The sequence below is a fragment of the Mesoplodon densirostris genome, chromosome 6, assembly GCF_025265405.1.
Source record: "Mesoplodon densirostris isolate mMesDen1 chromosome 6, mMesDen1 primary haplotype, whole genome shotgun sequence".
NCBI classification, from domain to species: Eukaryota; Metazoa; Chordata; class Mammalia; order Artiodactyla; family Ziphiidae; genus Mesoplodon; species Mesoplodon densirostris.
In genome coordinates, this window is record NC_082666.1 from 28,156,238 (window position 1) to 28,179,345 (window position 23,108).

A 23,108-nucleotide genomic window follows, 5' to 3' on the forward strand; every position below is an offset into this window, starting at 1 on the left:
CACGGCTTGCACAGACACAATGATGGAGCCAGGAGTCAAACCCTAGGATGTCCACTTCCAGAACTGAAATTCTTTCCATTATTCCAGACTGCCTTCAATACTAGAGAGGATGTCCCCTGCCCTCGTGGAGATAATGGTGGGCTCCAAGGCAGAACACAGGAAAAGTCAAAGACCTATAATTTATTCCTGGTTCTAGCTGTGGCTGCATAACAAGTGGGCCAGGGAAGGTGGCCACCTGTAATTTTAGAATCCCTGAGGAGGGCACCACTAAAAGGATGTGGAGTCCTGTGCATCCAGCGTGGTTTGGTGCGGTGTCTCTGGAGGGTGGGGCCAAATTGCATTGCTTTTAATTTCGTGCCTTGGTGTCTTGCTCACGCTCTGACCAGAGGGCTCTTCACTCTACAGGGGCTTCCCTCCTCCAGAAAGCCTTCTCTGATTCCTTCTTGCTCTTCTGTGAGTGAACCATGGGCTTGCCTGTGTCACCGTTCCACCTTGCATCTTCTTCTACTGCTGCCCCTGTGGGGTGTGGTCTAGGGCAGGGGTCACCAACCCCTAGGCCACAGACTGGTACCGGTACCGGTCCACGGCCTGTTAGGAACCGGGGTGCACAGCAGGTGGTGAGCGGCAGGCGAGCCAGCGAAGCTTCTTCTGCTGCTCCCCATCACTTCCCACTGCTTACGTTATCGCCAGAACCATCCCCACCACCCAAGTCTGTGGAAAAACTGTCTTCCACGAAACCAGTCCCTGGTGACAAAAAGGTTGGGGACTGCTGATCCAGGGGGTTTCTTCACAAGTCTGTCTCTACCTGCCTGTGAGCTCTGTATTCATCTTTGCATCAGCTGCCCCTGGCTTGGAGCTGGCACACAGGGATTCAAGACATGTTTGCTGAAAGATGAATGAATGAACGAGTGAATGAATGAATAAGTGAATTTGTCCTGGTAGCAGAGTAAGGGAAGGTGAGGCCTTTCTGAGACTGGGCTCCCTTTCTTCATGCACAATTTCACTCCACATCATAAAAGCACATAGGTACAACTTTGTGTTTCTTCAGGTTTCCAGAAAGCGCTACCTGGATAGGTTCCATCTGACCTTATGCTTGGCTTAAATACTAAACTTAATTACTTAGGCTAGTCCAAGGGAAGCACTCAGCTCTCAAGGTGGTTCTTGACTTACACATGTTTTCAATTTAAAGCAATCTGCAGTCATTAACTCTCCCTGCCTCGCCATAACTTTCATCAGGTTGAAGAGCAGACAGAGACATTTTAAATTGAAAAAGGAAGGAGTAGGGATGAGAGAGGTGCAGGAGGCTGTTGAGATGTGACCTAGTTGTCAAGAGCAAAAAAGGACTGCATTGAGACTCCCCCCTCCCCCACTCCCATACCATTCTGTTCGGGTCTTTAAAAATAAACTGCAAAGAAAATTGACAGGCATTGAAGCTTCTTGATGGGACTGTGTGATCTCTTCAGATTTCAGTGTATAGTTGACTAACCCATTACTCCTCCCCACAAAAAATTAACAGAGGGAAGAATGGGTCTGCCGTGAGAAAGCTCCATTTTCTCAGTGAACAGATATTAATAGGTTTCACACTAGATGCACGTTTTGGTGGTCTGGGGCAGTGGTCGGGGATGGAGAGCCTACACTGGAGGCCAGTCAGTTCATTGTCTTCCTCTGTGTCCCAGGATCCAGATCTTCAGCTAGTTAGGTTGGGATCCCTCTAAACGCACCTGCTTGAGAACCACAGCATTCTCTTAAGCTGGACATGCTGCTCGACTCAATCTTAAGGGCCGGAAACAGGTATCAGAGAACTTAAGGTTTGCTGAAGGTGACTCAGTTGGTTCATGGCAGAGTCAGGACAAATATGGTAACTACCATTCATTCAGCACCTACCACATGTCAGACACTTTTATGTACATTATCTCTGTTCCTCACCCCAAGGCGAATCATCAAATATTCTTCTCTCCATTTTGCATAGGAGGAAACTCAGAGAGGTTAAGTAATTTGTGTTCATGATGTTTTGATGTACCTTTTACATGTGGATATTTTGACACCGTGGTTGTTTTTGCATTTGCACCTCTACCGTGGTCCTAAAGACAGACCATTTACACTTCAGCTTATAAAAATGACTTAATAATGAGCTTCACAAACATCTTCACTCCACCCCTGTTCCATGGCCTCATCCCTTACTGGATGAAGTTCAGGAATGGGGGCTGCCAAGGATGCGTAAGATTAAGAATGAATTAAAGGTCAGGTTGGGGTTGGGTGCCAGGAATGGGGTGAGGGTCAAGTTGAAGGTGAGGTCATGGGTAGAATGGGGCAGAGTTTCTTAATGTGCACTTTCCTTAGTAATAAAAAAAACACTGAAAAGATTAGTGATTTATTTTTAGACTATTTCAACATTTCCTTTTCCTTTTCCCTACCCTATGTAATCGAGGTCTCTGGATTCCTGAAATAGAGCTCTCTCCAGTGCAGTGTTCCACTTCTTGCTTAGTACGTATTTGTTTCCCTAAATACGCAGTGACAACACAAGGAGACCCATGGATTCAGAGGCAGAAAACCTTGTAAAAACCCAGGAAGATATGGATTCAACTGAGGCTCACAGAGATTCAGTAACTTTCCCGAGGACATAAAACTGCCTCCTCACAGTAATGATGGAGCAAGGGTGACTCCCAAGACCAAGGTCATTCCAGTGGCCTGGTTGTCCTTCTCCCTTCTTCCTGATCAGTGCAAGGCATGATCTCTCTCCCTGCAGGTTGGACCTCTGCAGTTACAGAAGCTGCACATTCATAGATGGTCAGGCTGCCAGCGCTTTCCTTCAGCTGGCCCCATCCCCACCTTCATTTGCCATGAGGGGCTGTTCTGGACATTCTTTTGCCCTTCCAGATCCACTTTCCACCTCTTCCCATCCTGCTTTGTGCCCTGGGGAGGTCCTATATGGACCACATTGACAGGCTTCCTGGGCTTAAGGCAGTGGTGGAATATTGGAGGGCCAGAGGAGACTAAGGTCAGGTATTTACTTCCTGGCTCTCAGCCAGGTCACTGTGGCATGGCTATGTCCCTAACCAAAGGCTGCAGCTCCTATTAGAATGCCCTCACCTGTGCCTCTCTGGGTTCTAGGAGTGGCTCTCTCCATTTTTCCCTTTGAGCTAAGGTGTGGTAATGGCTCCTTCACTTTACCTGCCCTGAGAGATTGCACTATTTCTGTTGGTTTACTTAAACCAAACCATATCTCTGCCAAGAGTTTCTTGAAAACTCTCCTTAGACTGTTTGAGTATGCTATCCATTCCCTGCCCAAACCGTTTCCTCTTCCTTCTTGACTATTCCAAGTTGGTTAAAAGGCACATTATTCAACCCAGTATTTAAAGGAGACTTTCAAAAAGAGGTATCATCATATATCTTAATAATTCCTTGAAGAATTTTGGGAGTTTCCTAAGCTGTGATCTGCTGCCTTCCTTTTCCTGGTTTGTAAATAACAGATTTCACAAAACTGTTGCCCTGGAACTCTTAAATTCAGTCAGTGACTCAAAAAAAAAAAATACAATTTTTTGCTGAGTCAGAGGGAAATGAAGGTAATTTAAAGCCTGCTATACGTGTTCCCCTGTGGAATCGATCCACGAGTCCACTGTGGGCAGAGGCACAGCTATGCTAGGAGGATCGTGAAGAAACATCTGAGGTCAGTTTAAAATTCCTCTCTGAAAATTGCTGGAGTCTGGCCTGCAGAATTGGACCTGCAATTTCCTAGGTGACTCTGGGAGCAGATAAAGCCCTAAAATTAAAAAAAAAATGAGTTTATCCTCCAGAGAGATTGCAGCTAGACAGCTCTGGTGTTGCCAAGAGATGGAAGGTGAATAGATCAAGGTTCTGACAGGAGACCAAGTATTAATGTCCAACTGTGAGAAACAGGTGGAAAAAAAGCATCTTTCATGTCATGTTACTAGGTGACCATATATTATTCATTAGGCAAATGAGGATATTTTTTTCAGAGTGAAATTGTTTAATTACTTTGTGACAACATACATGGACTAGGACTGTACCTGGAAAATGGGAAGTCAGAGGAATGTCTTTCTCAAGAGCACCTGTTGGGAGAGGTACCCTCCAGAATATACCTGCTTCTGCTGTGCTGTGCTCTGCACCCCTCCCCCTGGGGAGAACGAAGGAGGAGGGATGAGTTCATTAAACTACCATTTTATTAACTCTTCACAAGAAGTTACTGAAGAGATGAAGAAGCTGAGACTGAGGTAGGTTAGTGATTTTTCCCAAGTCAAGTGGATGGTAGACGCAGGCTTCAAATATGGCTTCTCTGATTTCAAATCCAGTCCTACTTTCTTCACACTAATAGCCCAGCAATGTATGACATTTGAGGCAAAAGGGATGGCAAGCAAAGTACTGACAAGCATGCTTCCTTCTTCTGACCTTTTCTGGGAGAAAGCTAAACCCCCCACCCAAACAGCAGGTAGAGACTCAGGAACTGAGTGATAGAAAATCCAGCAGGCACAGGGCCTTCACAGAGGAGACTAAGCTCAGCCAATGAGCTGAAGATGGGTTTCATTTGATTACATTGTACCTTTAGGTTCTGTGAGGGTGACATCCTGAAATTCTGTCTTAGGTTGTTCAAGACAAACATGCCAGTCAGTGCACAAGGATATGCACTCGGTTTAAATGCACACAGGTGAGCAACATTGCAAAGCAGATTGTTACTGCACAGACCAGAATATGCAGTAGTGCAGGCCACCATCACTGAGAAGTGCTCCATACATGTTCTTAACATTCCCTGAAGCTGGGGGTGGCACCCCCATCTCTACACACACATGGATGTTATCATAATCTTTATTTGTGTCTCTGAAGTTCCAGTTAAGGGTACACCTCTCTTCCATTCTCCTCATTCCTACCTCTCGCCCCCTTCCAAATTCAGCTGACCTGGAAAATGGGCCCAGGGTTGTCTTAACAACCATAACTTGATCCTGATATCAGCCTCTTATCCAGTTGCTTCCAGCTCACTACCTCCAGAATTTCCCTAATGCCTCTCCCCTGAATTTGTCCTGTTAAAAACCATGGTTGAAAAAATATGTGGTGTGTTTTGCACATATCATCTGAACAGTTTATGGCTTTTGCTGATTATTTGTTTTTCAAAATCTGCCTTCTTTTTTGTCCACACTTAATTTGGTTTTGTTTGAAATTACTGATAAATCCATACAGCCCTGGAACAGTTGAAACCTCATCATCCTTAAGGATGTAAGTTACTTTGTGGTTATCATATTTGGGTATAGGCTCAGTATTTTATAAGCATTAATTATCTGCCTTAATTTTCACCACAATCCTATAAAGTAGACATTATCACCCCAATTTGCAGAAACTGAGGCTCAGAATGGACAACTAACATGTCTTGTATCACACAGGTGGTGACGTTCAAACCTAGAACTGTTTCCAAAGCCCATGCTTTCAACCATTATGCTATACTGTAAATATATTAAATATTCTTATCTCAGGATGACATAAAGGAAAGACCGTAATCGCTGTATCAAAGGTGGGAGGGCTCTTGCATATGATTAAATCCAAATACCTCATTGTAATGATGACTAGAAGTGGGTAGGATGGGAGAGAGTGTAGAAGAGGTGGTTGGTTGCCTATTTAGCATTCATTCTCCTGTCTCCTCCTTCCTAAGGGAGCCCTGCTTTCGTTTCATTTCATTTAGAGAACCCCATTCTCTATGGGGCCATGTATTTCAAGGGAAGCTGCCCCTGGAGCAGCTAATAAGTCCTGGAGGATGAGTCATGACTGGCTAATCTATCATGGTGATCTCATTCCCCTCACCACTGATTGGCTTTAGACATGGACAGATGATGTAATTTTGGCCAATGAATATGAGGAAATCTACTGGAGAATTTCTGGGAAGGTTTCCTTACTTCTAAATAAAGCTGCAGAAAGATAACTGAAGATATCTGTGAACCCCAGGAAGTTCTCCTGATGGAAGGAGAGGAAGTATTAATATTTCTATTATTTACTATGCCAGGTTTTTTACTCGGTCTCTCCATAAATGATCTCTTATTCTCAGAACAATATGACAAGGCAGGTTTTGTCATATCCATTCATGGATGAAGAAATTCAGACTTACGAGCAGTTAAGTCACTCAGTTGTTAATTGGTAGAGCCAGGATGCAAGTCCAGAAATGTATGGCTTCAAATTTATCATGCTTTGTGTTAGATATTTTCACACTAGAATCAGTAGATTTATGTTAGTGCTTGTTAGTCTCCAAAAGTATGTTCCCCTGTATGTGCCCAGGTGGAGTTAGGTTCTGAGCCTGAAGAGCCCTGCACCCTCAGAGGCTTGCCCTGGGAGTCAGTCCATCCAGCTGATGTCTTGGTCTGATGGTCCTCTGAAATGGCATAGCCTCGAGGTATGCTTGTGATCAGGGAGGTGCCAGTCATTCTATATTGCTGGCTTTGGGGGCATGACGGGGAGGCTCCCTTTGTCTTGTCTAATGTCTTGCTGTCAACTTTGAATTACTTGGAGATTTTGGCTTGAGTTAACCATGGTCAAAACAAATGGTAGGACCCACGAAATGATTGTTGCTTTCTTTGCACAGCTTAAGCAATTGGTTTGTTTATTTTCTTGGCTGAATTAATTCAGCTGACCAGTGTAAGCCCAATTTTATTTCTTTTAGGAAAAGCCATGCAAATATCTCCAAAAAATATAAAAATGCTTGCCTTACAGGGTTGTAGTGAGAACCAATGAGTTAATGTCCCTAATACAGTTTTTGTCATGTGATAAGAAACAGAGCATGCTAGTTCCCTAATTCCTTATTTTCCTCTTTGCTTCCTTTAAATCTTTGCTCAGTGACGATCTTCTAAATAAGATATAATATGAGATTATAAAGGGAGATATGATTCAGATTGCATCAGGGACTATGGGCAGGCTCTGAAGAAGGGAGATTTCAGCTGGGAGTTTATAATGAGAAGGCATTAGCTAGGTAAATGTTGGGGGTTGGGGAGAGGAAGAGTATCTGGGAAGGAGGATGCAACAGCATGTGCCAAGACCTCAAGGCAGGAAAGCCACTGGTGTATCTCCATCTGGAATGACCATTGTGGTGGGGTGTAATGAGCCAGGAGGAAAGTTGCATGAGATGAGGCTGAAGAAATAGGCAGGGTCATGTCCCGCAGGGCATTGCAGGCCATGTTCAGCATTTCAGATTGTTCCCTAATTAACATGGGAAGCCATCACAGGCTTCTAAGTAGGAGAGTGATCTACCATGTGGAAAACAAATTGGAGAACGGCAGGCATGAAAACAGAGAGACCAGTTAGGAGACTTTTGCAGTGGTCCAGGTGAGGGATGATGGCTTGGACTAGAGTGTTGACAGTGGAGATGACAATAAATGGGCATATTTGAGACATATTTTATAGAGGAAAAGATATGGCTTGTTGATGGATGCAGAAGGTGAGATGTGGGAGGCATTAAGGATCCCTGCCAGTTTCTGGAATGAGATACTCGATGGACAGAGGTGCCATTATCCAAGATGTGACGCACAGGGAGAAAAGCAGATTTAGGAGAGAAGAGCAGGGTTCAGTTCTGACAAGTTAAATGTCAGATGCCTGTAAGATATTCAAGTGGAAATGTCAAATAGGAAGGTAGATGTATGGTTCTGGAGCCCAGAAGAAGAGTTGGTGTTGAAATACAAATGTGAAAGTTGTTGGCGAAGAGAGGCTATTTGGAGTCATTATTGTTGGCTTTAGATTTTTTTTTCAAATGTCAGGCAGACCTCATACTGCTTTATTTGGCTTCTCTTTTAAATACTGAAGCCTATGGCTCTTGTTACACCTTTTAGTCTCCTATCTTAATCATCCAATTTCTGGCTCACTTTGCAGGTTTCCTTCTAATTACATCATAAAGGCAGAGCATTGCAATAAAAAGATGTAGATTCTGACTATTTGTGTGCCTTGGGCAAATCACTTAGGATCTCTGGATATTAGTTTTCCATCACTAAAAGAAGGGAATTGGTTGTTTTCAGTTTAAAAAATCTAGGATCGGGCCTCCCTGGTGGCGCAAGTGGTTAAGAGTCCGCCTGCCGATGCAGGGGATACGGGTTCGTGCCCCGGTCTGGGAGGATCCCATATGCCGCGGAGCGGCTGGGCCCGTGAGCCATGGCCGCTGGGCCTGCGCATCCGGAGCCTGTGCTCCGCAACGGGAGAGGCCACAACAGTGAGAGGCCCGCGTACCGCAAAAAGAAAAAAAATAAAAATAAATAAAAAATCTAGGATTATCTAAGAATTACCAGTTATAAGTTCATATCTATTTCTCTAAGCAGGATTCATCACTGGACCACTGGGAAGTTAGCTCTTGAGAATATTTTGAAGTCCACATTGTGACCAGCAATTAACAGTTAAACCAAACACTGTTAATGTCAATCTCAGATACTATTGCTGTAATGCAGAACAGCATTTCTTCTGCACTTGTGGATATAACATATAGGCAAAAAATAGAAATTCAGACATTTACTCATCAAAATAGCATCACAGTTAAATCCAAGACAAACTTGTCTTACGGAAAATTCCTATTGAATAGGCATCCTTCAAGTGAAATTAGGAGTAATCTAAATACCATGGTGAGTCTTAGGAGATGTAATAGCCTGGATTATTGGCCACATATGACACCATTTCCTCATATTTTTCAAGGTAAAGCTGTACAAAGCATCAACATTATCAGCAGTTTTTCCCTTACCTCAGTGACAGCGAAACTTCTCTTGCCACAGGGAACCACCTTGTACCACTTGTCATGTAGCACATCCATAAACCCATGTGACTTGTATTGACTGATTAGCTCGGACATATTGGAGGTCAAAGGAGAGTTGGGAGGGAGACCAATGCCGTATCCTAGGAGAAAATATAATCTCAGGTGAGTATTTCACCTGAGAGGTTCCTGAGATGTTGCCACCACGCTTGCATGATATTGCTGTCAGGCCTGGTGACAAGGGCATAGTGAGCTTTCACCATCTTTCCTTCAAAGGACTCAAAAATGTCCAAGGTATATGGGGAAGGGGAAGAGTAAGCTGGGACAAAGTGAGAGGGTGGTATGGACATATATACACTACCAAACGTAAAATAGATAGCTAGTGGGAAGCAGCCGCATAGCACAGGGAGATCAGCTCAGTGCTTTGTGACCACCTAGAGGGGTGGGATAGGGAGGGTGGGAGGGAGACGCAAGAGGGAGGAGATATGGGGATATATGTATATGTATAGCTGATTCACTTTGTTATACAGCAGAAACTAACACACCATTGTAAAGCAATTATACTCCAATAAAGATGTTAAAAAAATGTCCAAGCTATGATTACCTTGGATCTGCTACCCCTCTGAGTAAAAGAGATGAGTCTGGAAAGGAGAGGAATGAGCTGTGTACTGTGTACTGGGGCACATTGTATTCCAAGGCTTTCTGCCCTTCCCTTCAAGATATTCTTTAGAAGCCATCTTCGAGGTCTTTACCAGGGCTAGGATTCCCTATCTACTTCTTCCAGAACACCTCCCCTGGACCTTAAATACACAAAATTAGATGAATTACAATCCCTGGTTTATGAAATACTCTTATCATTGGTCATGCATGACCCTCTTTTACTTTTATTTTTTAATAATAGAATGAGACCATGTGAATGTACAATATAGCATAAGTACTAAAACATCAACAAAAACTTGTCAAAAAAAAGGGAGTCTGATAAAACCAAGTGTTGGTACAAATGTAGATCAATAAGATCACTTATTTGTTGCTTGTGGGAATGCAAATTGATGTACCCACTTTGGAAAACCATTTGCTATTACTTTGTATAGTTGAAGATTTATAAGCTCTAAAACAAGCAACTTTAAGTACATTCCTAAAGAACTCCTCCATAACCACACCAGGAGCTATGTACAAGAATGTTCTTAGAGGCGTTCATAATAGCAAAAATTGGAAACAACCCAAATGTTGACAAGAGAATGGGTAAATAAATCGTGGAATGTTTACACAATGGAATATTGTATAGTGTGAAACATATGAACTAGAATGACGTGGAATAATATGGATGACTCTTAGCAACACTGAATGAAAAAGATCAATCCCAGAAGATTATAGCCTGAATCCATTGTGTAAATGTAAAAACATTCAAAACAAAACACTGTATTTTTAAGAATTCATATGTATGTGACAAAAGTATATTCAGAAAAAAATCAAGGAATTGATAAACCAAATATCTGTGACAGTGGTTATTCAAGGCAAGAGAGGAAGGGAGAAGGATGAAGGAGGAGCGTAAAGAAGATGTAATTGTCAGAGTTTTATTAATTAGCTTGGACTCTGTATCCTCACTTAGTATGGGGCTTTACTTGCTTTCCAAACTGTTAATCTCTTTGAAGAGCCATGTGAAAGAGCTAATTACCTACATTTTGTCTGTAGCTATTGGATAGCATAGTCGAAAAAAGGTGTATTGCCCTCAAGATGACTGAGGAAGACAAACTGAAACTATAGCTAGCTCCTTTTTTCACATATAAAGACCAAAAAGCTGTCAAGAATCCAAAGATACTTCATGGAAACAAATACTTGCTATAATGATTCTATCTTACAATTTATTTCCAAGGACATTAGTTTTTGTTCTTTTTTTAAATTACAGATACACAAATCCTTTTTCAAAAAATACAGGGCTTGAGATTTGTGTATAACTAATAAAAGAGAGGAAATAAGTAATACAGAAAAAAATTTATGTGTTTTAAAGAGCTATATATTTTTCCCCCCCTGGTAATTTTGTTTGTTCCTTACCAATGGCGAGTCAAGGAAATGATGACAATGTCAAGAGCATTATTAGAATTTTCCATTCAGAGAGCTATTCTGAGTGCCTATTTTGTGCCTAGTAGTTTTGTTTTGAAAGGCAAGACTGACAATAAAAGACTTTACACAGGCAGTCTGTTCTGCTGATTCTACCATGAAATAACATTTATTTAAAGTAATGGGTAACTATAAGGAAGTAACCAATTTTCTTTAGAAACTTTTATTATAATGAATGCTATTGACAAATTCAGTTGCACAGATTTTCATTCAGTACCTATTTACATGTCAGGCACAATACTAGTCATGTGTATGATAATTTTCACTGACTAATTCACACATTTATTCATTCACTCATTCATCCATTCAACAAATATTTATGAGTGAATAGGCACTGTGTTAAGTGGTTGGGATTTAGCAGTGAGCAAGGTAAATATGGTCCGTGCTGTCATGGAGTGTACAATCTCTTAGGGAGACAGATATTAAACAATGCACTGCATAATGATTATTTCATTACAACTGAGACATCCCAGCTTGTACCAGCCTGAGGGAGAAGAACTGGGACTTATACAAATAGTAGAAGATCTTGGAACTATCTGGTGGGTATGGGATTATGGTCAGGATCATTAGGCCACGTTTGCTGAATATTTTATATTTTTCCCCTGGAGACAATAATTTTCAACAACAACAATTTCTAATACTTATAGAGTGCTTACTATACACCAAGTACTGCTCTATAATAAACTTTTTACATGTCTTACCCCACTTTGTAGATCATGCACTAGTCTAAGATTGCATACTGGAGTGTGGCATACAGGTCAGTTAAATCACTCTGGGATTCTAATAATGAGAACTAGAACATACTGAGCCCTGCTCTGTGCCAGATACCATTCCACATGTGTCTAACCCCTATGTGAACCCATGCAGAATAGAAACTTAAAGATTGAATAAATATACAGCCCAAGTTCACACAGCTCATAGATGGCAAAGCTAGCATTTGAAATTAGGTTTGTTTGAGTCTAAAACCAATGCTCCCTCCACTGTATCCATTATAGCATGTGACCAAGGCAAAGGAATACTTGACCTATTCCTCCCCTTCAAACAGGCCCTATCACTACAATCATATTGATACAATCTCCCTAAACCAGGCAATGCAGTAAAAAACTACAATCATCTAAACTGGTGGTTTGAATTCAGCAGACACAAATATATATTATTCACGGGCAAATTTTGTCATAAACTTTTCAATAAGTTGTGTAAGTATAGTGTAAGTACAGCCCCAATTGGTATATGATTGTACATAAATGAGGAAATTAACTAGCAAGGACCCTCCCTGACTATATTGTTTCTCCTAAAAATCCCCTTAAAGCCAGTAATTCCAGCACAGGTTACTGTAATCATGGCAGAATTGTTTTCATTTTTCATTTGATAAGCATTTATTGCATTCATCTATTCATTAATTCCACAAATAGGGGTTGAATGCTATTCTGTCCCAGACACTCTGCCAAGTGCTATGGAATTTACCAAGTTAAATTAGACACCAAGTCTATCCATATGAAGCTCATGGTGGCACGGGGGAGATGAGGTATACGTAAATAACTACACAGCATGGTAGGATGTTATAGGACTTTTCTTGAGAAAAAAAAGAGAGGTGAGTCATAAATTCAATAAACATAAAATATAATGACAAAGATGCAACGAAGAGGATGAAGAAAAATGTTGTTAGGAGGAGAGAGATTGCTACCAGATGAAAGGATGAGAGAAGGCATCTTGGAGTGATTCTTGATAGTGGTATTTTGGATAGATGAGACCAAAATGCATGATAAGAAAGTTTAGAAATTGGAAATTAATATTTACGATAAATTTACATATTCTAAGAATAGAATTTTGGCACTACAACAAATGTATAAAATTGCCGTAGGGAAAAAGCTATGTTGAAGTTGCAGAGACATTTATAAAAAATTGATACATAGGAGATAATAAATATTAAATCACTCCATTCCATCATGTCAAGGTTAATTTGTAATTGACCACTAAAAATAGATTCCTGTTCTTTAAAATTTTCTATGTTAATGCATATATTAAATATTGATATTTTAATAATTATTGGCATAAATTATTATTATCTAGTTAAAACAAACTATGCATATGGAACAAGGGGAGAAACAAAAACAAAGTTATGTGGCAATTAGAAGAGGTATGTGTTAAAAGACATAAAAATCAGTTTTATTCAGAGACAAAATAGTAAAACCATTTTTGTCCTCTTTATCAGCTGCTTTTCAAATTTGATTGTTTTCATTGGTCAAAGAATTCTTATTTTTAAATTGCTGACTCAACTTAGCAGCCTGAGTTGCTTTCATTATCATTAGAAACGTGGCTTTGCAATAAAGATGAGGTTAACTCTTTTGAGGTTGATAGATGAAGCAAAATGGAATCCTTCAACCCTAGAGATGAAGGCTTCAGGCACCCTTGAAATTGGATACAGCTTAATAGCCCAAGAGAACAATTTTCAGAATAGAATTCTGATCTTTTCCCCATGGATAAATCAGCTTTACTCAGCTAAGAGTGGTGGAAATATATTTTGGCTAGCAAATGTATAGTTAGAAATTCATAGACTTCAAAAATCTTCCTGAAATATGGTTGGAAAATAGATATTTTGAAAATAAGATCTTAGATAGGGTTAAAAAGACTTCAGGAAGAAAAATTAATTTCGTTTTACGGTCTGGCCTTGGAATACCATATTTAGCTACTGCAGGGCAATGATTGAGAACATATTGGAATAGTCCTAACCTTAAAGGAGACTTTAAAAATGGGTTTCCCTTACCCCCAGCACATCATAGTGGAGAGAGAAGTATGTGTGAGAAGCTGAGATATATTAACGCTATCTATCCTAGGATAATTTATAATGAATTGGTCTCAATCTATTAATTCAATATAATGAATAATAATAATAATTTATTGGGCACTTACTGTGTGTTTGTACGTGCTTAACATATATTATTTTACTTACTCTTCACGACAACTCTGTCATAGATGTACTATTCACAAACCCATTATGCAGATGAGGAAGCTAAAGAACAGATTAAGTGACTTGCCCAATGTAGCACAGTTAGTAACAGAAACTCTATTCTAACTCAAGTACTCAGACTCCAGAGCTAGTGCTCCAAGCACTGTATTAAATAATTAGTGGAAAGCAAGTAACAGAACAAACTCAAAAACGCGCAGTCTTCAGCAGAAAGCTCACAAATCAGTACTGTGCAGTTCCATTACTCTTCTCATTTGACCTTTACTGTCAGCTAACTCCAGTGCATAAATCTGGGACATGTATTCATTTATCTCAACACTTTCTTTTTTTCCAGAGCATACAATATGTCTTTTTGTCCCTGGTGTATGATTTTTAATATGACCAGAGACTTTCCACATGCTCTTGAATTCTTAATAGTTTTGGTTTGCTGCACTGAAGACTTACGAAAAGGTTTCAAACTCAATGTGGACTATTATCTTTCATTTGTCCCACTTGACCTTTAAGCCTTAAATAAATGCAGGATGGTGAAGTTGGGAGGGGTTTTCAGTAGTCACACCGAGTTGGTATAATGTCGTTACTACAGAGAGAGAATGTACATTCAGCATGAAGGAATCAATTGACTCTGTTTTCTTTCCTCAGTTCCCAAAGTCATTTAAGCACTTTGGAAAGTGTATGCAGACCTTCAGGGTGCTTTTGATTACCTACAATAATAAGTGAATTAGGTACTTATTTCAAATACAACCTAATGAGTTATATAATACGTAATACATCATTTATGACATAACTGTTACATGCTTTGCATTATACTAGGTCCTATGACAGGATACAGATAGACATATGAAACATTCCTGTAAGCTAAATGGGTAAAACTTATTCATAAATTGCTTTTATGATATATTTATGCCTATGAAGTCTAATTAATTAATAATAAAGTCCAGATTTTCATAAGTTCACAAATCCTAAATGTTGCTAAAGGAAAGCATATAATAGTTTAAAAATTTTTCATGAAGAGAGAAATATTCCATAAAAATCTATGAGATTAACATTTTTGTTAAAAGCATCAATCAAGACTTACTAGTATCTCTATCAAGTTGTTTTTAACTTATGTGTCCTCCCTTTGTATTTTACAAAGTTCTGCTTTTAGGTTGTGAACTTGTTCACAGAGGTAGTATTGAATTAAAATTTCTGATTTGAACCTCACCCAGAATAAACCTGCAATGGTTTTTTTAGAATAAGCCAATAATGATGAGACTGTTCTCTGTATTCAAATCTGTAGTCTCTCTGCTCTCTTGCAGAGAGAGCACTTCCTTGCGCCATTTTGTATTTATCCCCTTTGAAAACAACGTGGTATCTGGAGATGATGGGAACTGCAAGACACCAAGTCTCAGGAGCACAGATGGAAATGTAAACAGGAAACCAGTGGGGAGTTCATTGTGTGGCATCTGGCACTGGGGTCTAGCAGAGGCCAACAAGCCATCTCACCACTGCCTTTTGACAAGATAGTGTTGGCCCCTAAGACAAAGGTGGAAACTAGAGTCCTTCATTCTTTTGCCCACTACAAATAATTCATTGTTAACAGCTGCTAATGGCAAAAGGGACCTCAATTACCCAGTGCATCTAGGACAGGAAAAAAAAAGTAACATCTCTTCCATATCCCTAGATGCCACGAAAAATGGGAATTTTCCCGTTGTTACATCAAAATGAGGTTATATAATGAATGTTCTTTGGTTTTCTAGTTTTTCTTTGGCTTTTCTTTTCTTTTTGTGCCCTGCTACATCAGAATATCATCTTTTTTTTAAAACATCTTTATTGGAGTATAATTGCTTTACAATGGTGTGTTAGTTTCTGCTTTATAACAAAGTGAATCAGTTATACATATACATATGTCCCCATATCTCTTCCCTCTTGTGTCTCCCTCCCCACCACCCTCCCTATCCCACCCCTCTAGGTGGTCACAAAGCACTGAACTGATCTCACTGTGCTATGCGGCTGCTTCCCACTAGCTATCTATTTTACATTTGGTAGTGTGTATATGTCCATGCCACTCTCTCACTTTGTCAAAGCTTACCCTTCCCCCTCCTCATATCCTCAAGTCCATTCTCTAGTAGGTCTGTGTCTTTATTCCCGTCTTACCCCTAGGTTCTTCATGACTTTTTTGTTTTTTTTTTAGATTCCATATATGTGTGTTAGCATACGGTATTTGTTTTTCTCTTTCTGACTTACTTCACACTGTATGACAGACTCTAGGTCCATCCACTTCACTACAAATAACTCAATTTCGTTTCTTTTTATGGCTGAGTAATATTCCATTGTAGATATGTTCCACATCTTCTCTATCCATTCATCTGTTGATGGACACTTAGGTTGCTTCCATGTCCTGGCTATTGTAAATAGAGCTGCAGTGAACATTGTGGTACATGACTCTTTTTGAATTATGGTTTTCTCAGGGTATATGCCCAGTAGTGGGATTGTTGGGTCATATGGTAATGTTTTTTTAAACATCTTTATTGGAGTATAATTGCTTTACAATGGTGTATTAGTTTCTGCTTTATAACATAGTGAATCAGCTATACATATACATATATCTCCATATCTCCTCTCTCTTGTGTCAGACTGTCATCTTAATAGAAGATCCCTACCACTAAATCTCTCTCTTCCTGAGTTCTATTCCTGGTTCAGGTGGAGGTAGCATTGCCTGGAGAGGGGATTGATTTCTCTTAGGAGAAGGCTCGAAGAAACCGCATCAGCTTTTACATTCTCATTCATCACAAAAACGAAGACTGAAGTAAAAAATTTGCTGATGTGTTTAGGGGAGACAGGGACCAACTGTGGGTGGGGAATTGGAATCTGAATAGTCTCGATATACTAATTTACATACAGGAAAGTATAGTTTTCTGGAAGTAGGACTTGGGCACCCCCGTGGGATTGTTTCAAGTCAAAGTGCTTTCTGACAAGTGAGTATGGCTTGTTTTGGGAACCAGCATGTACTGTCAGAGGAGGGAAGCTGGGAACTGGGAGATGTGAAATTTGCTGGTTCAAACTACCAGCTCCGTATATCAACTGTTGTCCAGAATGCAAGGAGCTACTGACAAAGCAATCTTTCTTTGGTCCCAAAGTTTGATTGATTGGTTGACCAAATTGAAAGCAAAAATTTGCTGCCAGTGGGAAGAAAGACAAACTCAAGGTCCCAAACAAGGTTTTGTTTAGGACTCTTAGAGGTTACTAAACCACAAAAGCTGATTTTTTTCTACTTATTTTTCAACTAGTAGAAACATTTATTTAAGGACCATGAGATTTGGATTCTAATTCCAGTATTATCATCTAATTGTGTGATTATGAGAAAGTGATAAAATGTCTCTGGGTTTTTTTGTGGATAAAACTGAGTAGACTGGATTAAATCAACACTGGGGCCCTTCCAGTTGTAATGCAATCATTCTAGTTTTAGCATCAGATTCATTACAGGATTTGGACATTAGAAAATACAGATTAAGTTAAAACTGGACTCCCTATTTATTACACTGTCACCATCCCCAGATATCTAAAGCAACATTGTTGGGATAACAATGGCGTTTTGGTTGTTGTTTTTCTAACAATTGGATAACAATATGTTTGTGGAGTAGGTAGAAAATAAATACCTAACTTCAGCAACTTAATAGCTGAGTGCTTAAGAGCTGAAAATGAAAGCAAGGGAAGATGAATAGCTCTTTGCCTCTGACATTGGCATTTGTGACTTGCTAGGTTGGCAAACTGAGCACATTCCGAGTAAAAGTGAATCAAGAATGACTGATTAATACCTTCCATGGCAAATGGCTTCCCCACAGTTAGAAGTTTGCAGTCAGCATCTACTGACACTTCATAATCCAGAAGGGCTTTGTCCATGATGAAGGCATCTAGTTTCTCTGGATCATTCCTATGTTTAAGGCGAAGAGAAGAAAAGTGAAAAATGATTCATTAATAGACAGGAAGCACTAAGGCTGACAGCTGGCTTTTGTTTAGGGAATGGACAATAAGGGCAGTACAAGCTGGGCAGCTGCTGGCTCTGCCTTGCTGACATCTCACTGACCTGCAGAGAATAGACCAGGGGAAACAGACACTCTTATAAGAGAGCACGACATCTTTCCAGTGGATTCATCTACCAGTTTCTTTCATTCTAAATCCAACAACAAAACCAGAGCGACTATGAATTGAATGGGAAGGTAAATAGTCAAGGTTCATTTCTCTTACAATCACTGAATGACTTCTTTGTGTAAGCATTGTATTTATTGTTTTCCATACATTTTACCCCTTATAATAACCTTGAAGGGGGTGGTAGTATCCCATTTTAACAGATGGAAAAATTCAGGCTCAAAGAGTCAAAGTAACTTAATCCAGTCTACATAGCCAGTAAATGTTGGAGCTGGGGGTCTCATTAATCAGTGTGTGAAAATTCTTAATTCTTTCTGTCATGATCACTATCATATTCTTCAGAGATCAGGCATTATTTCATATTTGGGAGTACATATTAAGGAAGGGCAAATAAGAGATCCAGCACTCTTGGTGAAAAGGGAGTTCAGGTCTCTTTAAAGTTCATAGGCTGGTGTTCAATAAATGGAATGGGAAGCATATGTAATAGATCTTTGTAATCTGATTTATTAATATATCTCCAGAGATTCATGTTTCATTCCCATCCCAGGAGGCAGTTCAGGCAAAAATCATTTAAAGGCAGTTGTTTCTGGACTATATCAGTGAATCGGCTGTGGGCTGGGCTCAAGGTGCCAGCAGACATCCTTGTGCATCCTCCATGTGTTCTCCCCAGTCTTTGGACATAGACACAGAGATGGTCCCAAGGAAGGCAGTCAGCACTGGCTGAGCTCCACTCACAAAGGTGGCAAGGGAGGATGAGTTTCAAAGGGAAATGTTTAAGGTGTATGCAATGACTCTGTTTTCAGCTACCTCAAACTTTTTTTTGAAAGATACAGGACATATATCCATTTAATAAAGGCTTTCTGACCCTCAGTGCTGTCCAAACAGCTTGGCAAAGAGAACAGCTCTTCTCTATTCCATCTGGGTCCAGTCATTCCTCTCTTAGAGCCAAAAATGAGGCTGTTGGAATTCAATACATAGGAGTAGCTTCTAAACTCAGAGGAGAACATGGCTAGGGCCCATCAAAAATCTAAAAGAGAAAGACACCCTTAGACATCTCTAAGATTCATCATTGAGCAGCAAGTACCTTTTTGATGGCTTTGTCTGAGCCACACATGGACACACATTAAGTAGGTCAACATCCCTTCTTGGTGCCAATGACCATTGCTTCCTTTGTCTACTCTGTTAGGAGGTAAAATAGGCACTTCAAAATAAATCCCTTTTCCAGGGTTATTGAATTTAAGTTACAGTGAGGCCTATGTTTAACTTTAGCCAAAATGAAAAACATATCCCAGGTCCAGAGCTGTAGGAAGCTTCTAAAAGGGCTGGGGATAAGAATTGTCTCCTGGAAGCTGAAGATGAGGAACCTTAATGGAATCCTGGCAGTAAGATAAAAATCAAGCTGAAAGGTGCTTCTCCAGTCAAATCTTGACGCTCACAGTACCAGAATGTACCTTGTGAGCTACACAGGAACAAGTTACCATTTACCAATACTCTGCAAATATTTGTGGCAGCAATAACAATACAAAAAATTAGGGCTCAGTTTTTCTAACCAGTATTTCCAGAGGTCCATCTCAGTGGTATCCCTAAATAACTCCTCATGATTTTGAATTGCAAAGTGCAGTTATCTATGGCAGGTTTCTATTGCATAGCAAGGCAAGAAGCAATTAGCTCACAGACTCCCATGGGGCCCTGAGTCACTGGTGAGGAAGTGGCAGTGTTTGATCCAGGTATAAGGACCTTACAGACTGGTTGAATCATCCTAATAGTTGGCATGGCCATGGCCTACAGTTGTTTCTCCCATTATAAAATCATGCTGTCTTTTTGAGCATTCATTTAATAACACATATACCACAAAAACCAGTCAGATATAAACATACTAAAAGTAATTAATACTTTACTGGGGATTAATTTATTGGAATACTGTCACCTCAGAAAGCAGGGCCCTAAATGAGTAGGATGAAGCCCAGGGGAATTCTGATGGGAGAGGGGAGGGACAGGTTTAACACAGGAACCTGTCTTTATGGGCGACTCCAAGGGTTGTGCTTGCAGGTCAGCGCACTGGGATGTCAGGGGGTAACTTGAAGACTGGTTGTTTGGAGTGGTGGCTAAGAGCATAGGCTTTATCTGGGCCAAAAGTAGAGAGAGAAGCCCAGAGAGAAGAAGGCAGAGGGCATTGATGGTAAGCTCTGTTCCAATTTCACCTCAATCTATGAGTCACCTGGGGAGCTTTTTAAAATGCAGATTCTGGGACAGGGCCTGAGAGTTTGCATTTCTCACATGCACCCAAATGCTATCTGGTACACGGATGCTGCTGAAACATGGACTGTTTTTTGAACACCAAGGACCTACTTTCCGGTTTTGGTTTCCAGACTAGCCTGCAGCAGTGGTTGGATTCTAGAGACCTGGTTCTAGTTCTGACACTGCCACTTGCTAGCTGTATTTCCATGGACAAGTTGCTTCTTTTGGAACTCGGCTCCTTCATCTGTGCCTGTTTTCCTACCTAACAATTTCTTCTCCCCAGGCTAGAGGAGGGCCAACTCTGAGCACTTGGGCCTTCTAGATGAAGCCTCCAGAATAAATGAATACCCTGAGTGGAATGGAACTGGAGACTGCAGCAGTGGCTTATCTCACCCTTTCACACTGCCATAAGGGCCCAGTTTGTCAGCCATTACTATCTAGCGGGGAGCCATCGCCGTCTCCCTGACATCTGATTCTTTTTCTCAGCCATGCATTTCCCTAAAGGAGAGGATAAAGAGGAGGAACTGGGAGGCAAAGGAACACTAAACTCTGTGTCAGAGAGAGACTCTAATGTTTTAATGTTCTTGCAAAATTGAAAGTGCCATTTCATAGTGCTTCAACACTATATAACTCTGCAAATCTGAGAACACAAGGCTTCCTTTCTAGACTCTAGCTTAGTCCATAAAATTGTTTTAGGGGCTGATTACTAGAACTTGAGAAACACAGAGCCCCTATGTCCCATAAAGTTATTTATTTCCCTTTCTTAAAAAAGATTTGAGGTGCCAAGTCTTGTTGTCCTTTGGGGAGATTATTGTGTTTGACAATAGAGAAACCAGTTTCCTGGTGCTGCACAATTCTAGGGACTGGAGTTTGAATGTATGTCATTGTCCTGAGACCATCAGGCAGGAGGGAGAGGACTGCTTGCCTGCATGCTGTGGTGCTTATCAGGAGCCATTCATCCCCTTCTCCCAGGCAGACTAGATGAGCAGACCCATAACTGCACCAACCTCTTTTGCATTCAGCTTCACTGAATTACAGGCTCTGATAATCTGCCATGGTAATGTGATTGCTCTTGATTGCTTCTCATAAATGCCGATGAGAAGGATGCAGGCATGGGAATCATTGCCTTTTATCTTATTTTCTTTCTACAGGAAAGCTCTAAGATAAAGTCCACTTCCTTGTGATAAGAGGAGACAGTCCACATGCTTAGAGATTCACTGTGAAGGAAAGGGTTGCTTTGGGGTACTTTATCCTCTGGCCACATTCCCTGAGTGTTTGATCATTTCAGCACCATTGTTTTCCCAAGTGATGTCGAACCAACATTTACTTCCCCCACCATCTGCTACACTAATGACTGCACTGGCACTTTGATCAAAGCTACGGCCAACTTGGGACTGTGCAGGAACTAGTAAACTAGGTCACATAATTAAATGCACACATTCCACATTGCCTCCTGGATCTCACATGGTGTGAGATATTACTGAACACACAATGGATATATTTAGCTATCATTTTAAAAAACCGACAAACACTACATCAATAGCAAGACTTCTTTTTCATTGAGGACTTTTTGGATGCAAGAGGTTGACACTCACTTCAGATACTCCACTCCATTGGGTGTGGCTGGTACATTGTATCTTCTCATATACTCATGCATCTCTGGGAAGCTTTGCCTCACATAATCTTCAGCACTGCTTTCCCGGACAGTTCCAAAGCGGAAACCTTGAGAGGGATGATGTAGCTATGAGGCAGAAAAAGAAGTGTCTTTAATATAAATTATTCTTAGAGTTGTTTTCAAAATGTTCTTTTCCATCATTCTTTGGAATCTAATGATGACTTAGGATTTTTCAAATGCACACAGTCATAAACAAATTTCCATGTGCCATGTGTACATGCTCTTTCATACAAGCTTTCACATCAGTAACTGTTGTATCTTCACATAAATAATTGTTCTGTCTTAAGAAGCAAACAGATGAAAACAACAAACACAAAGTACAAAACAGCTTTCTCCTTTATATTGAGAACCTGTCAGAATTCTTTCGAAACTATAAAACGGTGTGTAGAATCAAACTTGGTATTAAAAATTGCTTGTCAGACAAAGCATAAAGTTAAGATAATAAAAGATTGTGCCTTTCCTTGGTTAGAACTACACAAAGGCTAAGTTAAAACCTTGCATCCTGAGATTGAAATATACATGACCCCAAAGAGTGAATACATCTCTTTTATGTTTATTGGTCTTTATGTTGCAGTATATTTTAAGTTTGTTGAGTTTGTTTTTGGTGTAATTACAAAATGATCTCTTTCCTTTAAATAACTGTATTACCAGTCATGCTGTATATTTGCTCAAATGGAATGGTATGTAAGACAATTAGGAGCAACAGAGCAGGAGGGTAGCCGGAATAGATCCAGTAATGGCACAGTTCTCCAGAATGTAAGACCTCACAGTGAGGAGAGGCAGTGTACTGGGAGTCCTGTAGAAGCTTTCTGTCACTAAGGATGATAAGGATACAGCACATGAGGCAGTATAGTTCATGGAAGTTGTACAGAAGTGTTAATATAGAATCTAGACTTACTTAAAATATAAGAATGAACTGGGATTGGGCTGTATTATGAAAATAGTCGAATGTACTGTAGTAAGCAGTATATTAGAGATTATACTTCTCCACAATTATGTTACAGTTCTTTAACTTTTTTGTTCTGCTTCGTGTTAACATATTTGATATCATTGGTTCTGACTGAGGCCCTGGGGATAGGAATTCACTGATGGGCTTCATGGAGTTTATACGTCTCCTGAAATTCTAGGCAACATTTTATGTAAATATGTGTTTGTAATTTTCTTCTATAAGTAAGATAGTACAGAGTTTCATATTTTTTTAAATAATTAGGTTTTCAAGTTGTTTATAGCCCCTACAGGTTAAGAAATCACTGAATTTGGTAACAAATAAC

The 23,108-nt window shown here is 40.2% G+C and overlaps 1 protein-coding gene across 1 annotated transcript in view; it reads right to left on the minus strand.

Annotated features, from left to right (window-relative positions):
• GRIN3A (glutamate ionotropic receptor NMDA type subunit 3A) overlaps nucleotides 1–23,108 on the minus strand; it is a 151,664-nt gene that overhangs the window by 17,471 nt on the left and 111,085 nt on the right. The window contains exons 4-6 of the mRNA XM_060101066.1: nucleotides 21,758–21,903; nucleotides 17,594–17,709; nucleotides 8,708–8,859 (exon numbers count right to left, since the gene is read on the minus strand). Of these exons, the coding sequence (XP_059957049.1) occupies nucleotides 8,708–8,859; nucleotides 17,594–17,709; nucleotides 21,758–21,903 (414 nt within the window). The remainder of the gene's footprint in view (nucleotides 1–8,707; nucleotides 8,860–17,593; nucleotides 17,710–21,757; nucleotides 21,904–23,108) is intronic.